General features: G+C 41.1%; 1 protein-coding gene across 1 annotated transcript; it reads right to left on the reverse strand.

Moving 5' to 3' along the window:
* Positions 1-966: 966 nt before the first annotated feature.
* Positions 967-20,966, reverse strand: LOC111974935 (nuclear receptor subfamily 5 group A member 2-like). The gene is made up of 7 exons (XM_024003022.2): positions 20,793-20,966; positions 18,649-18,773; positions 18,405-18,546; positions 16,840-17,498; positions 13,294-13,413; positions 6,036-6,183; positions 967-4,823 (listed from the first exon to the last, which is right to left on the reverse strand). Exons 1-7 carry the CDS (start codon positions 20,812-20,814, stop codon positions 4,570-4,572), a joined length of 1,470 nt encoding a protein of 489 aa, XP_023858790.1. The 5' UTR covers positions 20,815-20,966; the 3' UTR covers positions 967-4,569.
* Positions 20,967-23,028: the final 2,062 nt, after the last annotated feature.

Genomic DNA, 23,028 nt, shown 5'->3' on the forward strand with positions numbered 1-23,028 from the left:
TAGGAAATGGCTGTTCCAGAGAGGCAACACAACATTTGTCGTGTGCATATCACACCTTCAGTCTTTTTTTACAGTTATCTTTTTCTGTATGTGTACTTTTTGTTTTTACAGACATAACTAGACAGTAGACGTTACTGTTTTTACAGACATAACTAAACAGTAGACGTTACTGTTTTTACAGACATAACTAGACAGTAGACCGTTACTGTTTTTAAAACATAACTAGACAGTAGACGTTACTGTTTTTACAGACATAACTAGACAGTAGACTATACTGTTTTTAACAGACATAACTAACAGCAGACGTTACTGTTTTTAAGACATAACTAGACAGTAGACGTTACTGTTTTTACAGACATAACTAGACAGTAGACGTTACTGTTTTTTACAGACATAACTAGACAGTAGACATGACTGTTTTACAGACATAACTAGACAGAACGTTACTGTTTTACAGACATAACTAGACAGCAGACGTTACTGTTTTTACAGACATAACTAGACAGTAGACATGACTGTTTTTACACAATAACTAGACAGTAGACATGACTGTTTTTACAGACATAAACTAGACAGTAACGTTACTGTTTTTACAGACATAACTAGACAGTAGAGACTGTTTTACAAACATAACTAGACAGTAGACATGACCGTTTTTACAGACATAACTAGACAGTAGACATGACTGTTTTTACAGACATAACTAGACAGTAGACGTTACTGTTTTACAGACATAACTACAGTAGACGTTACTGTTTTACAGCATAACTAGACAGTAGACATGACTGTTTTTACGACATAACTAGACAGAGACGTTACTGTTTTACAGACATAACTAGACAGTAGACGTTACTTTTTTACAGACATAACTAGACAGTAGAATGACTGTTTTTACAAACATAACTAGACAGTAGACATGACTGTTTTTACAGACATACTAGACAGTAGACGTTACTGTTTTTACAGACATAACTAGACAGTAGACATGACTGTTTTTACAGACATAACTAGACAGTAGACGTTACTGTTTTTACAGACATAACTAGACAGTAGACGTACTGTTTTTACAGACATAACTAGACAGTAGACGTTACTGTTTTTACAGACATAACTAGACAGTAGATGTTACTGTTTTTTACAGACATAACTAGACAGTAGACGTTACTGTTTTTACAGACATAACTAGACAGTAGACGTTACTGTTTTTACAGACATAACTAAACAGTAGACATGACTGTTTTTACAGACATAACTAGACAGTAGACATGACTGTTTTTACAGACATAACTAGACAGCAGATATGACTGTTTTTACAGACATAACTAGACAGTAGACATTACTGTTTTTACAGACATAACTAGACAGCAGATATGACTGTTTTTACAGGCATAACTAAACAGTAGACCTCACTGTAAGCACTGGAAACTTTGAATCTAGGATTAAAGGCTTATACTACTGTAAGATATTATATGACCAGACAACAAGATTGTGTTGTCAGTGTGAAAACGTGGATAGTAGGATGACAGATCCTCTCATAGATCAACAGCATTATATAGTAGAGATATGCTGCTAACTCACTGTGCACTGTCTGGGCAGCTCATAAAGAGACTTTATGAAGCATATCACCTGTTGTCCACCTACAGTACTGTAACACCAACCAACCACTATGTGTTTTGGAGGCTGTGCTAGCTGCAGCTTGGCTATCTCCCCAAGCCTTTCCTCCCTCCCCTGCCCTGGCCTATCCTGCCTTATAACAAGCAACAGCAATCTTGGCCTCTCCCTATCTCCACTGCAGGAAGGTGCACTCTGAACCGAAACACATTATTCACTACAGCTCAAATGATCGCATGAAACTGTTTATTGTCCCAATAGAAGAATATGCTGGGGCAAATATAATGTACATTATTGTCTGATATAATTGTATTTCTATACATATATCGGTATGAGATGGGGGAAGGTTATTGTTAGGACATAGACAAACACACTACCACACACTTCCACACCTCATCCCCAGGGGGCAGCAGCAACCTGGTTCAAATGCTTAGCCAGGAAGTCTTGTGGGGCCTTATTAAGTGTTGATTGGGCACAGGTGCAAGGAAACGGGATTGAGACAGCTATTAGAGCCGTTAGGCTGATGTTTTTTCTTGGTAACCATGAGCCCTTGGTTTTGTTTAAAATCTTTTGCTTGGGCGTGTTTTTAGTTTTTTGCATATATTTATTTTTGTCACCTCTGAACAATCAAAAATCTGCTTGGACTGGCTAACCAAGAGGTCATGAAGGAGCTGGCCTTAGACCTAAGGTAAGGTTGCTGTCTTCTGGGTACATGTACATACAACACAGTCCTTATACGCTGATTTCTCACATAGATGCACATCTTAAATCAGGTTATAGACCATGTAACTAGGACTAAGACCCCTAGACTTAGAGAGTGCAACAATATTAGCAGGCTAGTTAATCGATTTTGTAACAATACATTGTAAGATTTGTATGAAAATGATAGCTTTTCCAAAGCCCTTATACTTCGTTCCTTAAATGTATTGTTTAATTACTGTTAACGGCCTCCAATATTTGCGCTCTTTGTAGCCATTGGCTGAAATGTACATTTACATATGTATTTGTGAAGTAGCACTGACTTGTCAGCCCAAAACCATAGACTTTCACATTAATATGAATTGCGTTGTCATGACTCATAAATTGCTACCACTATCCTGGATAGCCTCCAGAGTATTTGAAAAGAATGTATTATGTATATATGACCCCAATGGTCATTGAACAACAGCGGGATGGTTCAAAAGAAAGGGACAGAACATAAGTAGCGCTTTACTTAATTGCATTTATTGATTTGATGCTATTACAATAAAATATATTTAAAGAAAAGTATGTTTTGATTGTTTCTGTTTGAAAAGCATTCATATTGCTGACAGAGGCAACCAAGTGGACCATCACAGACAGTTTGAGAATGAGATCTTAAACAGACCTCATCACTTCACCAAAACATCCAAGACTGGGACTGCACAGAATAAGGTGAAACTCAACAGAAGCAAAAGCAACATGTAGAGAACCAATTACACAATAAGTATCTTCAACCTTAAGAAATAGAAAAGTATATGTGGTGAAACATCTGAGCTTGATGTATTGCTCACTGTGGCATTTCTTTTCCTGCTTCACAATATAAATGTACTGTACAAAGAGGTACAGATGACAGTCATTTCAGTTACAAAAAGGTAAATATATTCAGACAGACAGGCCAGGGTTATTTTAAGGCAGGTGTTCTGATTGTCTCCAAGAAGTTAAAACAGCCAACCCTGCCATGTCTGTATGAGAGAGACAATTCAAACATGTTGCTTCACTATGTGCTGAAATTACGCAAACGGATATGTGGGTGTTACATGTTATTGTTGATGTTGATTTCATTCCTTGCTGTCCTGATACTCAATGTTTTGTGCTTCATCTGACAATTCTCCTGCCATTTCTCAAGTACGATAAGTCTATTTTCTCTTTACACTTGAATCCAACTGGGTTTCCATAGATCTCTTTCAAATTTAGCTTGAAAAGCAAACATTCCATACATTGCCAATTGCATGTTTTCCTTCATTCTGCGAGTACAAAATGTCTGGAGCACATCCACAGTGCATGACCCCCTATCCTTGACCTGGCTCTGTAGTCCGGGTGGACAGAAGAAGCTAGAGGACTTATACCGTAAAGCTTACCAAGAACATTCATTTTTAACACGTCTACTTAATAAGAGATTGCTTTCTTTGTTGTTCATTTTTCTGTCCACACACGTGGGTGTCTCTTTCTGGGGCCGTCCTCCATTAATCTGTTAATAAGAGACGACTGCAGCCAAAGATGGCTTTCATTCTCTCCCACACATCAGCGCCACATTCAGGGCTCTCTCCCTCCCTCTCTCTTACGCCATCTCTTCCCCCTCCCCCTCTCTCCTCTGTATCACTCTCTTTCTATCACTTTAAGTCGATCTCTCATTGGAGTAACAGACAGTCATTAAACGTAACAGGAATATGCAGATTTAATTCTTGAAACATATGTGTAGTTCATATCTTAGAATATCAATATCTAATAGAAAAAAACTATATTGAACATAACATATTTTTCACATACCACATTTTTTGGTAAAGTTGGTGACAATTTACAAAGGAACAAGTGCTCAAATAAATGTAGTGCTTCCACTATATTTGAAAGGCTAAGACATGTCTTAATGACAGGTGTTATATGACAGGTGTTACACCTGAGTGGGGAGGTGCCTCCTAGCTGTAATCATATAACTCTGATATAACGCTGATATAAGACCTCACTCTGCTGAATTCAACAAAATGTTACATTTACTACATACAGTATCATAGCATAGCTTTCTTTGTACATTTTATAACTATGTACATTTAAAGGACTGCCAAAACAATGAGTCCATATCACGCATGCACGGACACACGCACGCACGCACACAAACACACAACTCATCTTCTCCTAGCTGTAATCATAAATCCCCTCTTTGCTTCCACACCATCGGTCCCACAGACAGTCTGCTGGTGTATAGTGATGGTAGCGTGGTGCTCATATACAGGCCTTCTTGGCATGCAGCATCTCAATGAGCAGGTTGTTGCAGGGCACCTCCCCACTCAGGTGTTTGTAGCACAGGTAGTCCTCTGCCTGGGTGCTGAGGGCTCGCAGCTCTGGCAGACGCAGCACCAGCTGGCTGAACTTGTCCAGGTACAGGGGGTAGGTGCACACAGTGTACTCCAGCAGAGCCCCATTCACCTGCTCCTGAACACTCTCCACAAACACCTGGTTCTCCAACAGCTTCACATCTGGACAGGGACATAGGAAAGAGATTTAGAGGGAATTGAATGACTCTGCAGATGTCACATAAATAGGAGAATATTGATATATTTATTTGAAACTGTTCCTCAAATCCCTGTGTTAAGGCTCAGCATCCGTAACTTGTTGAGATCAAGTGTAGGCCTAAACTTTAGCATTGAAATTGCATCAGTTTATTACTAATATTCAATTTCTGGTACATTGGATCTGTACAGCGTGGGTTGGTTGTGTGTGTGTGTGTGTGTATATGTGACAATAGCTAGACCCTATAATGGACTTCTATTCAGCATCAGCTGAGTCCTGCCAGAAGAGCCATTCACACAGTAATTAAATATTTTGAATAATCTTTTCAAACCACTTAAGGGCAACTAAATTGCCCTGATAAACCGGACTCATTGATTGAAAGATGAGGGAGAGAGAGCAAGAGAATGAAACAGACAGCGGAGATGGGAAATATTTTCTGCATGTGACGAGTGCTCTCATTATTCTAAAGCCTTTTATTCCCAGCTCGCTGGCGCTAAATAGCAGTCGCTTAAGGGAATCTGGGCAACTGTCGTCTATACACACTCCATATGCAGAAGCCACAGCATGAATGTCAGTCAGATTATTGAATGATAGACCCATCCATTAAGGTTCCATTGAATGCTATTAAAGAATAATGGGTGAGGTTGTCTTCTTTGTTAATGTTGCCTTTTGACAAGGCCCTATATTGAATTATGTGAGCATAGCTGAAAATAAAGGACTGGTTCAGATAACAGTTGGAACCTTCTGGATAAAAAAACATATATTAATGGCTGTGACTTTTCCATTTAAAATGCCACTTCTGCCTTTCAAAATAAATGGGACAGCGAGACTTGTCAACTAAAACCTATTTCCAACAAAAAGTTTGAAAAAGTTATTTGCTCATTCTTAAGTACTACACGTCACTGGGTTATACAAACCACAGCTACGATAAAAACAAGTATGAAGTAAGTACCTCAAACCTAATCAAATTCAAATCTTTGAAAGACCATAGTAATTTTCAAAGATGATTATTCCATTCTTGAGCTAGCTGTAATGAGCTATACATGAGCTGTATGTATGCACGCATGACTGTAAGTCTCTTTGGATAAAAGTGTGTTATATTATATACATATTATAAGACTAATAATCACCATCTAATGTGGTACAGCATACAGCGTATTTCCATGTGGTCTACTCACTGGGATTGAAGAGGAGGAGGAACTTGAGGCAGGCAACCTCTCTCCTGTCCACCTGCAGGGCTAGTAGCCCCCCAGCTAGCTCCTGTCCTCTCTGGACCAGGCCTGACAGACTCAACCCCGCCTGTGACCCCATGGATGACAGATCCATCTGCAACACAACACAAAAGGACAACATTAACTATTATTGTGTATATACAGGTTTTAAAGGGCAATTCCAGCACTTTTCAACCTCATATACATTTTCTCCAGCACCGAACCAGTGTCTGCATATGTAAAAACACCGCATTTCTACGATCTATGGTTAAAAAGATAAGAAAGGTCCCAAAAATGCTTCTCTGTGACAGGTAGCCTAGCGGTTAAGAGTGTCGGGCCAATAACCAAAAAGTTGCTGGTTCAAAACCCTGAGCCAACTAAATGAGAAATCTGTCTATGTGCCCTTGAGCAAGGTACCCTAATTGGTCTGGATAAGAAACTCTTCTAAATGACTAAAATGTAAATGTATATCAAAGGGTAGGATTAAAAGTAAGAAAAACTGTGATTTTCAAAACAGAGGGAGGGTATTTTCTTACTCCCCGCGTCACCGCGACTCTCATAGTGTTCGAAAATCACTGTTTTTGATGTCATGGGGTAGAACCTTTTAAATTCATATTTTTTTTTCTACAAAACGTAGAAATGTGCTGTTTTCACATATGTAGACACTGTTATTGTGCTGGAGATAATGAAAATGAGGTTGAAAAGTGGTGGTGTTGCAACTTGAATTACAGTACAGTACAGCTTCAGTACAGGTTCATAGATGCCATACATTGAGTCTGCAGTAACTTCTCACCACCTTCTAAATTAATGCGATTGGCATTTTATGTAACATATTGGACGTTAAATCCTCAAATTCCCACAGTAGCTTCTAGAATGATACAGTGTAACTTTTAAGACCCTCTTCCTTCTGTTCTTACAAACCTAGTACAGTATGTAGATAAAAATGGCCAGTTTTCCATTGCAGTCTTTTTGAGAAAAAAATTACTTGATTTAAACACGAGGCAAATAAATACCAGCGGCCAGCTTTCCCCTCTCCTCCCTAAACCCAGGAGTCAGTTACAAGCTGATGGTTGTTTTTTCCTTTTCTGTTCTGCATCTTCCAAACACAAGAACAAGAGCAGGCAGCAGAAAGTGTTCTCACTCCTTGAATTTTTTAACTTTTTGTTGTGTTACAAATTGGGAATAAAATGGATTTCATTGTCTTTTTTTCTCAACGATCTACAAAAAAGAGCTTTGCACACCTGGACTTTACAATATCTGCCCATTATTCTTTTTTAAACTCTTCAAGCTCCGTCAAGTTGGTTGTTGATCATTGCTAGACATCCATTTTCAAGCCTTGCCATAGATTTTCAAGCTGATTTAAATCAAAACTGTAACTATGCCACTCCAGAACATTCATGGTCATCTTGATAAGCAAATCTGATGCATATTTGGCCTTGAGTTTGAGGCTATTGTCCTGCTGAAATGTGAATTTGTCTCTCGGTGTCTGTTGGAAAGCAGACTGAACCAGGTTTTCCTAGGATTTTGTCTGTGATTATAGCTGTATTCCATTATTTTCATCCTAAAAAACTCCCTAGTCCTTGCTGATGACGAACTGATCCAAACCATGATGCAGCCACCACCATGCTTGAAAATATGAATGGTGGAGGCCTCCCGGGTGGCGCAGTGGTCTAGGGCACTGCATCGCAGCGCTAGCTGCGCCCCAGAGACTCTGGGTTCGCGCCCAGGCTCTGTCGCAGCCGGCTGCGACCGGTAGCACCGTGGAGCGATGCACAATTGGCCGGGCGTCGTTAGGGAGGGTTTGGCCGGTAGGGATATCCTTGTCTCATTGCGCACCAGCGACTCCTGTGGAGGGCCGGGCACAGTGCACGCTAACCAAGGGAGCCAGGTGCACGGTGTTTCCTCCGACACATTGGTGCGGCTGGCTTCCGGGTTGGAGGCGCGCTGTGTTAAGAAGCAGTGCGGCTTGGTTGGGTTGTAGGACGTATGGCTTTCGACCTTCGTCTCTCCCGAGCCCGTACGGGAGTTGTAGCGATGAGACAAGATAGTAATTACTAGCAATTGGATACCATGAAATTTGGGGAGAAAAGGGGGTAAAAAAATTATAAAAATAAATAAATATGAATGGTGATGTGTTGTGTTGGATTTGTCCCCCAAAAATTGCAAACAGGTTTTTGAATATTTGCATTCCATATTTGCATTCCGACTTCCTTCTTTTAACTCTGTCATTTAGGTTAGCATTGTTTAGTATCTGCACTGTTGTTGATCCGTCCTCAGTTTGCTCCTATCACAGCCATTAAAGTCTGTAACTGTTTTAAAGTCACCTCATGGTGAAATCCCTGAGCATTTTCCTTCCTTTCCGGCAACTGAGTAAGGAAAGACGCCTGTATCTTTGTAGTGACTGGGTGTATTGATACACCATCCAAAGTATAATTGATAACTTCACCATGCTCAAAGTGACATTCAGTGTCTGCTTTTTTATTTGTATCAATCTACCAATAGGTGCCATTCTTTGCAAGACATTTGTCACGTTCCTGACCTTATTTCCTTTATTTTGTCTTTGTTTAGTATGGTCAGGACGTGAGCTGGGTGGGCATTCTATGTTATGTGTTTCTATGTTGGGTTCTTTTCAATTAGCCTGATATGGTTCTCAATCAGGGGCAGGTGTTTTACGTTTCCTCTGATTGAGAACCATATTTAGGTAGGCTGTTCACACTGGTTGTTTGTGGGTGATTGTTCCTGTGTCAGTGTTTGTGCCACATGGGACTGTTTCGTTTGTTCCTGTTCGTGCGTTCCTGTTCGTGCGTTCTTCGTTGTCTGTAAGTTCTCATGTTCTGGTCTGTTTACGTCGTTTGTTCTTTTGTAATTTATCAAGTGTGCTTCGTGTTCGTCTTTCTTTAAATAAATCATTATGTCTTCAAACTATGCTGCATATTGGTCCGATCCATGCTCCTCCTCAGATGAGGAGGAGAACGAACGTTACAACATTGGAAAACCTACCTGGTCTTTGTAGTTGAACCTGTGCTTGAAATCCACTACTTGGATTAGGGACCTTACAGATAATTGTATGTGTGTGGTACAGAGATGGGGTAATGATTCAAAAATCATGTTAACCACTATTATTGCACATAGATTTAGTCCATGCAACTTATTATGTGACTTGTTATGCACATGTTTATTCCTGAACTTATTTAGGCTTGCCATAACAAAGGTGTTGAATACTTATTGACTCAAGACATTTCAGCTTTAAATGTTTTGTCAATTTGTAAAAATTTTAACAACAAAAAAATCCACTTTGACATTGTAGGGTATTGTGTGTAAATCAGTGGCACAAAATCTCAATCCATCATAAATTCAGGCTGTACCACATCAGAATGTGGAAAAAGTCAAGGGGTGTGAACTTTCTGAAGGCACTGTACATATCTATTTGTGGGTATACACTGACCATACAAACATTAGGAACACCTTCCTAATATTGAGTTGCACCCCCTTTTGCCCTCAGAACACTCAATTCGTCGGGGCATCAAATCAAATTAAATTGTGTTTGTCACATCCGACCTTACAGTGAAATGCTTACTTACAGGCCCTTATCCAACAATGAAGTTTCAAGAAAATACCAACAAAAAAAGTAAGAGATAAGAATAACAAATAATTAAAGTGCAGCAGTAAATAACAATAGTGGGGCTAAACACAGGGGGTACCGGTACAGAGTCAACGTGTAGGGTCACTGTAATTGAGGTAATATGTATATGTAGGTAGAGTTATTAAAGTGACTATGCATAGATAATAACAGAGTAGCAGCAGCATAGAAGATGGGGTGGGAGCAATGCAAATAGTCTGGGTAGCCATTTGATTGGCTGTTCAGGAGTCTAATGGCTTGGGGGTAGAAGCTGTTTAGAAGCCTCTAGGACCTAGACTTGGTGCTCCGGTACCGCTTGCTGTGCCGTAGCAGAGAGAACAGTCTATGACTAGGGTGGTTGGAGTCTTTGACAATTTTTAGGGCCTTCCTCTGACACCGCCTAGTATAGAGGTCCTGGATGGCAGGAAGCTTGGCCCCGGTGATGTACTGGGCCGTACACACTACCCTCTGTAGTGCCTTGCGGTCGGAGGCTGAGCAGTTGCCATACAAGGCAGTGATGCAACCTGTCAGGATGCTCTCGATGGTGCAGCTGTAAAACCTTTTGAGGATCTGAGGACCCATGCCAAATCTTTTCAGTCTCCCGAGGGGGAATAGGTTTTGTCGTGCCCTCTTCACGACTGTCTTGGTGTGCTTGGACCATGTTAGTTTGTTGGTGATGTGGACGCCAAGGAACTTGAAGCTCTCAACCTGCTCCACTACAGCCCCGTCAATGAGAATGGGTACGTGCTCGGTCCTCCTTTTCCTGTGGTCCACAATCATCTCCTTTGTCTTGATCACGTTGAGGGAGATGTTGTTGTCCTTGCACCACACGGTCAGGTCTCTGAACTCCTCCCTATAGGCTGTCTCATCGTTGTTGGTGATCAGGCCTACCACTGTTGTGTCATCAGCAAACTTAATGATGGTGTTGGAGTCATGCCTGGCCGTGCAGTCATGAGTGAACAGGGAGTAGAGGAGGGGACTGAGCACGCACCACTGAGGGGCCCCCATGTTGAGGATCAGTGTGGCGGATGTGATGTTTCCTACCCTTACAACCTGGGGGCTGCCCGTCAGGAAGTCCAGGATCCAGTTGCAGAGGGAGGTGTTTATTCCCGGTGTCCTTAGCTTAGTGATGAGCTTTGAGGGCACTATGGTGTTGAACGCTGAGCTGTAGTCAATGAATATCATTCTCACATAGGTGTTCAGTCCAGGTGTGAAAGGGCAGTGTGGAGTGCAATAGAGATTGCATCATCTGTGGATCTGTTGGTTCGGTATGCAAATTGGAGTGGGTCTAGGGTTTCTGGGATAATGGTGTTGACGTGAGCCATGACCAGCCTTTCAAAGCATTTCATGGCTACAGATGTGAGTGCTACAGGTTGGTAGTCATTTAAGCAGGTTACCTTAGTGTTCTTGTGCACAGGGACTATGGTGATTGGCTTGAAACATGTTGGTATTGCAGWCTCAGACAGGGAGAGACTGAAAATGTCAATGAAGAAACTTGCCAGTTGGTCAGCGCATGCTCGGAGTACACGTCCTGGTAATCCGTCTGGTCCTGTGGCCTTGTGAATATTGACCTGTTTAAAGGTCTTACTCACATCGGCTGCAGAGAGCATGGTCACACAGTCATCCGGAACAGCTGATTCTCTCATGCATGTTTCAGTGTTACTTGCCTCGAAGTGAGCATAGAAGATATTTAGCTCATCTGGTAGGCTTGTGTCACTTGGCAGCTCTCGGCTGTGTTTCCCTTTGTAGTCTGTACTAGCTTGCAAGCCCTGACACATCAGACGAGCGTCGGAGCCGGTGTAGCACGATTCGATCTAAGATAAGATCTGTTTGATGGTTCGTCGGAGGGCATAGCGGGATTTCTTATAAGCTTCCAGGTTAGAGTCCCGCTCCTTGATAGTGGCAGCTCTACCCTTTAGCTCAGTGCGAATGTTGCCTGTAATCCATTGCTTCTGGTTGGGGTATGTATGTACAGTCACTGTGGGGACGACGTCCTCAATGCACTTATTGATAAAACCAGTGACTGACGTGGTGTACTCCTCAATGCCATCAGAAAAATCCCGGAACATATCCAGTCTGTGCTAGCAAAACAGTCCTGTAGCTTAGCATCTGCTTCATCTGACCACTTTTTTATAGAGTGAGTCACTGGTGCTTCCTGCTTTAATTTTTGCTTGTTAGAAGGAATCAGGAGGATAGAATTATGGTCAGATTTGCCAAATGGAGGGCGAGGGAGAGCTTTGTTCGCATCTCTGTGTGTGGAGTAAAGGTGGTCTAGAATTTTTTTCCCTCTGGTTGCACATTTAACATGCTGATAGAAATGAGGTAAAACTGATTTAAGTTTCCCTGCATTAAAGTTCCTGGCCACTAGGAGCGGCGCCTCTGGGTGAGCGTTTCCTGTTTGCTTATGGCGGTATACAGCTCATTGAGTGCGGTTTTAGTGCCAGCATCGGTCTGTGGTGGTATGTAGACAGCTACAAAAAATACAGATGAAAAGTCTCAAGGTAGATAGTGTGGTCTACAGCTTATCATGGGACACTCTACCTCAGGCGAGCGAAACCTTGAGACTTCCTTAGATATCATGCACCAGCTGTTGTTTACATATATGCATAGGCCCCCGCCCCGTGTCTTACCAGAGGCTGCTGTTCTATCCTGCCGATAGAGTGTATAACCCGCCAGCTGTATGTTCTTAATGTTGTCGTTCAGCCACGACTCGGTGAAACATAAGATATTGCAGTTTTTAATGTTCTGTTGGTAGGATATACGTGCTTTCAGTTCGTCCCATTTATTTTCCAGCGATCGAACGTTAGCTAGCAGGACGGAAGGCAAAGGCAGATTAGCCACTCGTCGCCTGATCCTCACAAGGCACCCTGATTGAAAGCGTTCCACAGGGATGTTGGCCCATGTTAACTCCAATACTTCCCACAGTTGTGTCAAGTTGTCTGGATGTCCTTTGGGGGTGGACCATCAATGATACAAACGGAAAACTATTGAGTGTGAAAAACCCAGCAGCGTTGCAGTTCTTGACATACTCAAACCGGTGCACCTGACACTTACTACCATATCCCGTTCAAAGGCACTTAAATCTTCTGTCTTGTACATTCACCCTCTGAATAGCACACCTACACAATTCATGTCTCATTTGTTTCAAAGCTTAAAAATCCTTATTTAACTTGTCTCCTCCCCTTCATGTACACCGATTGAACTGGATTTAACAAGAGACATCAATAAGGGATCATACAGTAGCTTTTACCTGGATTCACCTGGTCAGTCTCTGCCATGGAAAGAGCAGGTGTTCTTAATGTTTTGTACACTCAGTGTAGTCCCACTTTATATTGTGTCACTAAAATAATGTGTGGTAATTACACTGGTACAGCGTAATAACAGTAAGTACTGTATAGATACACATTACTGCAACAACAAAGAAAAAAACCTATTGCTATCCGTGGAGGTTGTGTATCTGTAATGACTACATGGTGTGTGTGTGTGTGTGTGTGTGTGTGTGTGTGTGCGCGTGTGCTCGTGTGCACGTGTGTGAGTGTATGTATGTCTGGTATTCATGAATGTATGATTGTATTAATTTTATGTTGGAACTGCAAGGCTGCTTACCTCCTGGCCAGTAACCAGCAGCAGGCTGCTCTCCTTCCCATGTTGCACTTGTCTGAAGACATGGTCCAGGACCAGCAGCTCAGACCAGCAGTTGTGAAGAAGCTTCATCTGGTCCCCTACCTTAAAGTAGAATCAGAAAACAACAGGTCACATCAAAGCTCAATCTCATTCCACACAGCTGGCCAAGCATAGGATAGTGGAGAACCAATCTAATGTCAAACCCAATGTCAAATAAAACAGCCAACACTGATATTAAAATCTCAAGCAGGCATCAATCTAACATCAACCCCCTTAAAAGCTATCATCCACATGGGATAGCGTGGTCCCACCTGAAACACACATAGCTACATGGACAGATACATGGGGTGACTATAAAACCCAGAGAGGAAGATGAGGGTCCTTGTGCCATATTTCCAGCATCTGGGGCTGGTGTCAGTGTCTCGCGCATCATCACGTTGTATTTACGAGCCACAGAGATGACCTCTCTCACCTCCTCACCGCTCCCTGTCCTCCGTCACCTCCCTTGCCCCTGCCCAACGGGGGGGGGGTGATTGGATGCTCCTCATTGCTAGCACATATTACTCTGGGTGCCGAAGGACGACACTGTCAGTAATTCTGCAGCTGGTGACACAGAGTGTTCCTGAAGCCCCCAAATAGCACCAGGACACACATTCATCTGGTATGGGGATGACAGAATTACTACCCCTTCAATGGAACTATATATCTGTCCAGAGGAGGAGTCCAATCTTGCTCCCAGTCAGAGCTACAGGACCAACACACAACATCTTGATTCATCATACAGTACCTGTTCTCAAGGAGGATTCGGCACACAGACACGACATTTCACACACACACACACACACACACACACACACATACACACAGTGAACGTTCAGTCAAGGGACATTCAGTCTTGTCCCCCCTGGCTGGCAGAAACAGAGAAGCATAAACCTGCCTCACTCAGTGCCATTCCATAACTGTCAGAATTTGGCTTTGAGACCAATACAGATGTTTTGGAGATCAGACGGACAGGTCTAAAACCATCGAACAATAAATATATATCTTTCTTTTCATCAACATTTAGTAAAGGGCTGCTACAATGCACCAACCCTGCATGCACGTAATGATGTTTGATCATATGCTACAGGTATGTCAATGTCAGATACTGTATGTAAAAACTCAAGTAACGGGCAGCTTCTGACACAAACATACTGGCAATGCCCAAGGTAAATTTAGCAGATGATAGCTCAATTTTCCCTTTGCAGATATGAACAATGAGAGACAAAATACTGGGCCGTGGAGAGAGAGCTGACATTCCCCTGTTATCGTCTGGATGGAATGTAATTACTCAGAGAGATAGCTCTTTCTGCAGTAGGCTCTCTCTCTCTCCTGGCAAACATCCACCGCTTTGTGCTCGCCTCGCACTGTTCACGTCTACAACCTCACAATTGGTTGCAATTTAGCCAGGATACATCAGAGGTACGTAACATGACTGAAATCCATGCAGTTCAAATGTTACTGTTGGCTTTGCACGATCAACATGATGGAGGCAACACTAAAGTGGCTCTCCAATTTTTCATAATCATAATCCCATAGCTAGACTAGATTAAACACGATTACATCAAATCAAATATGCTGGCCATTTTCTCATATTGTATTTAAAACAAAACCCCATCACTGTCATTTATGCTATTTTTCAGACTGTTGTTTATCCAGGGGCAGAATCCTCCTCCCCAGTCAGGTCTAACTTCATAGTACTGATGATGCTGCTGTAACTACTACTGGCCACTGATCACTGCATCAGAACATTGGTCCTCAGAGGCATATAGGCCTACCGACTATAAAATAACCCAGTTAAAAGAGTAAAGTAAAGTGAAGAATGGGACCACTGTGTGTGTCCCCATGACACAGTCTTTACATAGATACTATGTTCCTATCTCACCACACAATGGACTCACTGTCTCACCGATAAGGCTAACAAATAACAATAATGGGACAAAAAGTTGCTTCTAAATACACGTCAATTCAGATGGGTGCTAAATATTTTTGGAATAATACATGGCAAAGAGCAAACAATCTATTAGTAAGTTCCCGTCGCAAGCCATTCTCTGATGCCAGCATCAATAAAATGAATAGCACAGTGAGCATTGAGCAATATCACACTGGTCAGCCTTCATCAACACCAGCATGCATTGTCTCCTTTAGGCCACTTATCTGTAACATGCCCAGAGGCCTATACTACGAATCAGGTTTGAGGAGTTATGGAGGTAACGTTGGTCAACCCTGAGTTCATCTCGGGATAACCGGTACCACGAAAGTGGCTAACCTTTTAACCAGGTCAATTTCTATGGCAACGAATCCTCAGAACTAACCCGCAGGTTACCTCAGAGCTTACTCCATTTATCATGAATAAAGTGGCTGAGCCGCGAGTTGAGGACCAATGAAATCTGATTCCCTCCCTTTCGCAAAGATTGCGTCATCATCCCCTTCATATTTTTTGTTTTACAATGTTCATTTTAAAATACCTATCACATTACACATTTAGTAATGACAGAACGCATTTCAAACATCACGCACTGTAAAACTTTTGTAGTTATGACTTAATACAATTATTTTATAGATGGGAGTGGGAAAAATGTTGCTTGTGCACACCAAAGCCGGTATTAATGATAAGTAATAAAATAAAGACTGCACTTCTAAAAGCCTATTTCACACCATAGCCTGCTGAATTTGCTACATAAATTGTGTTTCATTTTGATTTCTACACAAATTCAAATGTGGCACTGACTCGCCCATGGATTGATGCTACAGCATTGTCTCCATGAAGAGTTCGGCATTCGACTAGCCACGTGGCAGATGAGCAATATCCACCGTAGTAGTATACAGATGAAGCCTTAGATGGAATGTGAAGCTAACTGAAGCTGGCTAGCTTTAGAAAACCCTGAGTAGATCTAGCTTCCTTCGTAGTTTACCCCTCTGGTCAGTCACCACAGTGTCAAACAACAGTATTGATTTCACTCTCCTCTTGGGGCCGGAAGTAACATTTGACTGGAGCCATAACTCATGCTGTACAGTATGGCACAACTCAATTACACCCTTCAGTTGACAAAGAGACTCAATGTATAAGGCCTATCTGACATGGACAGTGATGCATCCCAAATCATTACCCAGAGGGAGATACACTGGGTTATGATGTCCCCTCTTTAACTGCTGCTCTATTTGAGTGCCTCCACCAGAAACAAGGAGGGACAGAAACAATGATAACTGTCTGTCATAGTAAATCTAACATTTTTACACAGGCCTTTGTTCTTTACTGCCATAATGTGTGTGTGGGTGCAGGGTTTCAGAAAGAGGATCAAGAAACATTAAGATATCAAAGCTAAAAATGTTTATCTTCAATATTCTTGATATCACTTATGAATGAAGTGGAATAATAAGATCATTACAATGATAAGATATGATACTGTGATCATTATTCTAAGAATCATTTCTAAATGTGCATGTCTCTGCTATCATTCATGTGTGGACAGGGTCTGGGAAGCTTACCTTGAGCTCCTTGAAGAAGATGCAGCTCCTGGCCCACTCCACTATGGAGAACAGAGTCTGGTCAGCCATGCGACACATTAGGCTGAAGGTACTGAGCCTGTCCTGCCGGCCCCGGCCACTCTGCTCCTGCTGCAGGAAGGTCATGATCTTACCCTGCACCTGCATCTCGTCTGGGTCGCAGCGCAGCAGCTCTAGCACCAGTGGGGAGAGGGTGGGAGGCTGTGGGGAGCCTCCGGAGGGGTACACATCCGGAAAGGGGTACCCCACCAGAGACTCTGGGGAGCTTGTGTGGTGGTCAGAGTACTCAGACTTGATGGCCCTGCTGGGGAATGCTGTGCACTGGTACTGGGTAGGCAGGGGTCCATGGGGCTGCATGGCCACCCCCAGGGAGGAGGGTCCGTAGAGGCTGGACTCATAGTCTGTGGGGGTGATGGAGGCTGGGATGGAGGGCATGAGTCCTTTGGGGAGGGATGGGAGGCTGTGCAGGGTGCCAGTGAAGCCATAGTTAGTCTGTACAGGGGAGAGCTGTGGAGGAGCAGACTCCAGCTTGAAGCCCGTGGAACGTATCAAAGCCTTCTTCTGCTGCTTCATGGCTCTGTCCCGCTTGTACATGGGCCCAAACTTATTCCTGCCCCCACGCATGCGGTCTGCACGCACAGCTGTCGCAGAAAGAGACAAGGAGTGGAATGCTAAATGACTTAAATGTAAAATGTAAATGAAACAGAACTATGTCAACAACAGTGGCTCTTTATATGGAAATTGTTACTATGCTACTATAGCCGGAAGGATATCATGGTAAAATGATCCTCATGAAAAAGTATTATTTATTCTAATTTTATTATTTAAATATTTATCATTGCAAATACAGCCATAACAAGTGCACGGGAAAATAGCCTAATTTAGTCAGGAATATGTGTTTGGCAGTTTCCTGAACCAATTTTTGGGAAAGCAATGTAAAACAACCACAGGGTATCATACTACTTCATTCTATTACACAATTCTCTTTTTGACATTTTACGATACACAACATATGCTAATGCCTTTGCAGTTACACAATGGTACCGCGTTGATGTAAATATTAAGTCTCCGTTTAAAACCACAGCGAGAAGCCCAGAGTTGTATTAGCAAATCAAGAATGTGTCATTCCTCCGCGGAAACAGGTGCTTCATTTTCGCATCACAGCCTGGGTGGGAATCACTGGTGTGCTCCGCGCTCTGGCCACATCATGTTTTTGCGTCCCATAAAACCACGGACGCTAAACTTCTCTACTCTGTATATTGTCTGTCCCTAATTCAAAACAAACCTACCACTACAACCTTTGCGAAAATATTTAACAATTCAGAAACAACTGATACGAAGACATTAGGCTATAGCATCCCTTGAGGCCTACATATGTTGGACATATTTCGGGCATATAGCAAATTATAACAAATGCATATAGATACAATCATATTCAAATGAAAAAATATGCCAAAACATTAAAGGCTTATTTTTTTCTGGACAATAAGGTTGAAATCCACTCAATGATAATGTCAAATGAAGGGGTGAGATGAAGAGAACCATACCTTCTAATCTCATGCCAACGTCGAGGCATTTCTGGAATCGGCAGCAGGGACATCTCTTCCGCTGTGTTTTGTCTATTTTACACTCCTGGTTTTCTGCACAAGTATACCTCTTCTTGTTTTGTACTGTCCTCTTGAAGAAGCCCTGGAGAAAAGATCTATCCTACATTAGGTTGACGAGCCACAATACCCACAAACACAAGAAAAAAAGGAAATTGAAAAAAGGAATAATTCCAAATGAAAATACCTTACAACTTTCACAAGTAAGGAGTCCATAGTGGTATCCTGAGACCTTATCTCCACAAACAGGACACAATTCTTCCAAATCTTCATCATAGGTGTAGTCCATTACGCCTACCATCAATGGAACGCCTGGGTCGCAAATAAAAGCAAGGGTCAAGAAAAACGGATGAAGCAGGGATGTAACGAATAAATGAATTCAAATAATGTACAGTTTCTTAATCAAATGCATTTACGGCCCTTGACAAATTTGAAAATGCAGGACGAAATTTTAGGATTCTGTGCAGCTGTGAAATAATATCTGCTTTAAATCAAACTTCCAAAAGGCTTAAAACCTAAATATATATAGTTTCGCTAATAATAATCTTAATGTGGGTTAATTTATATATTGCGAAAAATGCAAAAGTAAATGTATTTCCACAAAAAATATGATAGATTGATGGTCCGGTGATATTAGTGTTTTTCAGAGAGCTGATTGACAATAGTTTCAGTCTATTTCACAAAAATAAGACCGACGATTCCATAATGCATGGAAGCAAACATAAAAACATTGATATTCACGATTTATTCAAATCCAATGTAAAACCTTTTTTAAAAACCTTTTATGATAAGACAGGCAAATGTTTAAACGGATTCGACCAAATATAACGTGTATGGTTGATTACCTTTATCGCCCCCTTCTTCCAAGTGGTTATTCCTATTAATCAAGAAATGCCTCAGACTAGGATAGAATAACGCGTTTTATAATCCACACCTACAACACGGTCCACGCGCGCTTCGACACGAGCACATGTCCTTTACTCAGGGCTCTCTCACCTTCTACTGGGAGGTTGGCCAATGAGCGGTGGATGCGATCACCTATCTTGAGAAAACAACCTATGTGTGGTACAGGACACCCTTTCTTGCAACATAATAAACGGAGATGTACCATTTTAAGGAGAATGCCTTTAACCAAATCAGTGTCAAATAGGAACGGAGGATGATCGAAAGTGATAATAGCCTATCCATTATTATGATTATTAATACTGTTAGGATTATTATTATTATTGTTATTGTCGTGATTATTATTATTACTGCTTTTATAGCATAGTTATTAGGCTATAACGATTGTTATTACATTTTTGTTATTATTCATGTTGTTTGTTGTTATCGATATTATTGTTATCATAATCATCAGTCGTTTTTTTTCGTAATTAAGATCCAGAGTTAGTTTTAATTCTGGGACTAAGTTATGACTTTATACCATATGAATGTGAACAGCAATAATTTAAACAAAAATACCTTAGTAGACCTATAGCTTACGCATCAACGGTCCTTTGGCGTATTATTTCACATTTCAGTCCTTACTCTTTTTATAATAATTTTTCATGAATCAATAGACTCGATCTATAATAGGAAACGCAGACCCAATGCATGAGTTAATTATATTCCAAGGCCGTTTAAACAATAGCCTACATTTCGACAAGGGGTGTTAGGCTAACTAGCTTTTATAATTATTTTTGACAAAATAGGAAGATAATATCCAATAAGGAGGCTTAATTGTTTTGTTTTTCTATAGGCTATTTTGTAGAATTCATTTCGATTCACTAATTCACATTGGACTATATTTGCTGTTTTGGCAATTACTTTAGATGCAAACGGCTTAAAAAAAATATATACATCTATTAGCCTAGGCTACTCTATACCTCAAGGTCAGACATCAAGGGAAAGCATTTCATTCTTACCATTTTGATTTCAAATGCAGAATAAAACTGTATTTTTTTCTTATTATTTCCTTTATTCTCCCCAAAAAAAGTTTGCAAGGAGAAATACGTTGGATCCTATTGAATAGCTATTCCTTGAATAGACTGCTGAATATGCCAGGTTAATATCATATTTGTCTTGCAATATGGTTAAAGGCTTCGACATAAACAAATTAAGTACAGACTGAATATCTTTTTAAATATTGATCTATCTGCTTACTAAATGATTTTAAATAGGCTATTCTATATGAACGTGCAACAACAAAATAAAGGCATATTACAAAATAAAAGATTGCATAAGCCTACAGTATCTGTGGGTTTACAGATAGCAAATAACTAAAAGTTCATGTAGGCATATCCGAAGCTTCAGACAATTCTACACATTCCGCTAGCGGATTTGTTCACTTACCTTGTGCCTTTTCTCCCAACATTGTATTACCTATGAGGCAGGCTAGACGTCGACGACAATAAAACCTATTATTAAAGAAGATGCTGCAAAACTTTGACCACTTTGTATGTCATATACAATCCGAATCTGCAAAACAAATTCGTAGCCTAATAAACAAATAATTTAGGATAATGGTAATCTCCACGAATAACTGCAGTCATTTCCAGCGTTCTCTTTGCTTTTCTTTCTTTATCAAATAGCAAAAAAGTTACTAAAGTTCTTATTGGCCATCGTCATGTGACGACCACGGAAACGATGATGCGCCCTTTTTCCCATCCAAGCATGCAGATAATAACTGAGATGCACATATATATGAGTAGACAGACACACAGTGTATCGTATGGGTCTGTTATGCCAAATGTATTAAAAAAAATATAGCAGATTTCAAACATTTATATTATTCATCACCGATAGGCCTGTTATGCTTTCAGTACTCATATTTTAAGACACAATGCATTTGGAAGAAATGTATGTAAAACAATCAGAAAACATTTACTTTTGATTTACATGTCATATATATTTCATGCATGGCATTTCAGACATTTTTCTGAGAGATTATTCCAGTATCAGTACCTAAGAGGTTGTACCTGCATGGTCCCTGCTGGAATGAGCTCTATGAGAAAAATGTCAGTTCAACTTCTGTTATCACAAGGACTCTCTATCCATAGTATATGTCTGTCCTTAAGCACTGTGTATGCTAGTTCAATAAACAAATGTAATTATTAATGGAAACTGGCATACTGTGGCTATGAGACGAGAAGTCTTCAGTTGTATAAAATGTGTATTCAATATACAGTACCAGTCAAACGTTTGGACACACCTACTCATTCAATGGTTTTTCTTTATTCTTACTATTTTCTACATTGTAGAATAATAGTGAAGACATCGGAACTATGAAATAACACATATGGAAACATGTAGTAACCAAAGAAGTGTTAAACAAATTAAAATATATTTTATATTTGAGATTCTTCAAAGTAGCCACCCTTTGCCTTGATGACAGCTTTGCACACTCTTGGCATTCTCTCAACCAGCTTCATGAGGTAGTCACCTGGAATGCATTTCAATTAACAGGTGTACCTTGTTAAAAGTTCATTTGTGGAATTTCTTTCCTTAATGTGTTTGAACCAATCGGTTGTGTTGTGACAAGGTAGGGGTGGCATACAGAAGATAGCCCTATTTGGTAAAAGACCAAGTCTATATTATGGCAAGAACAGCTCAAATAAGCAAAGCGAAACGACAGTCCATCATTACTTTAAGACATAAAGGTCAATCAATCCGGAAAAGTTTCTTCAAGTGCAGTCACAAAAACCATCAAGCACTATGACGAAACTGGTTCTCATGAGGACCGCCACAGGAAAAGAAGACCCAGAGTTACCTCTGCTGCAGAGGATAATAAGGGCACAGGGCGAGACCCAGATGCAGACACGGGAGGCAGATAGTTTGAGTCTGATATTTATTATAATCCAAGGGGCAGGCAAGAGAATGGTCGTGGACAGGCAAAAGATCATAACAAGGTCAGAGACCAGGAGGTACAGAGTGGCAGGCAGGCTCCAGGTCAGGGCAGGCAGTATGATCAGGCAGGTAGGTTCAGAGTCAAGGCAGGCAAGGGTCAAAACCGGGAGGACAAGCAAAAACTGAGAAAAAGCAGGAGCATGGAGTAATACGCTGGTTGACTTGACAAAACAAGACGAACTGGCACATACAGAGACAGACAGAAAACACAATACCCAGGGGATAATGGGGAAGATGGGTGACACCTGGAGGGGGTGGTTACTACATGATTCCATATGCATTATTTCAGAGTTTTGATGTCTTCACTATTATTCTACAATGTAGAAAATAGTAAAAGTAAAAAAAAAAAAACTTGAATGAGTAGGTGTGTCCAAACTTTAGACTGGTACTGTACTTCAGAAGTTTAATGGCCATAGGTCAATGCAATGTGCAACAGAGGTGTGGACTTGAGTCCCATGACTTGGACTCGAGTCAGACTCGAGTCACAAATATGATGACTTGCAACTCGACTTTGACTTTAACACCAATGACTCGTGACTTAACTTGGACTAGAGCCTTTTGACTCGAACTGACTTGATACCCTCCCAATCCCAAATATTAAAAAATATGCTATTAAAGAAAGTTTTGTGTCTGTGTGTGTGTCCTTGATAGTCGATTGCTATGGGGGGGGGGGGGTCTTTCT

The sequence above is a fragment of the Salvelinus sp. IW2-2015 genome, linkage group LG15 (genome assembly GCF_002910315.2).
Source record: "Salvelinus sp. IW2-2015 linkage group LG15, ASM291031v2, whole genome shotgun sequence".
In the NCBI taxonomy this organism is placed as follows: domain Eukaryota; kingdom Metazoa; phylum Chordata; class Actinopteri; order Salmoniformes; family Salmonidae; genus Salvelinus; species Salvelinus sp. IW2-2015.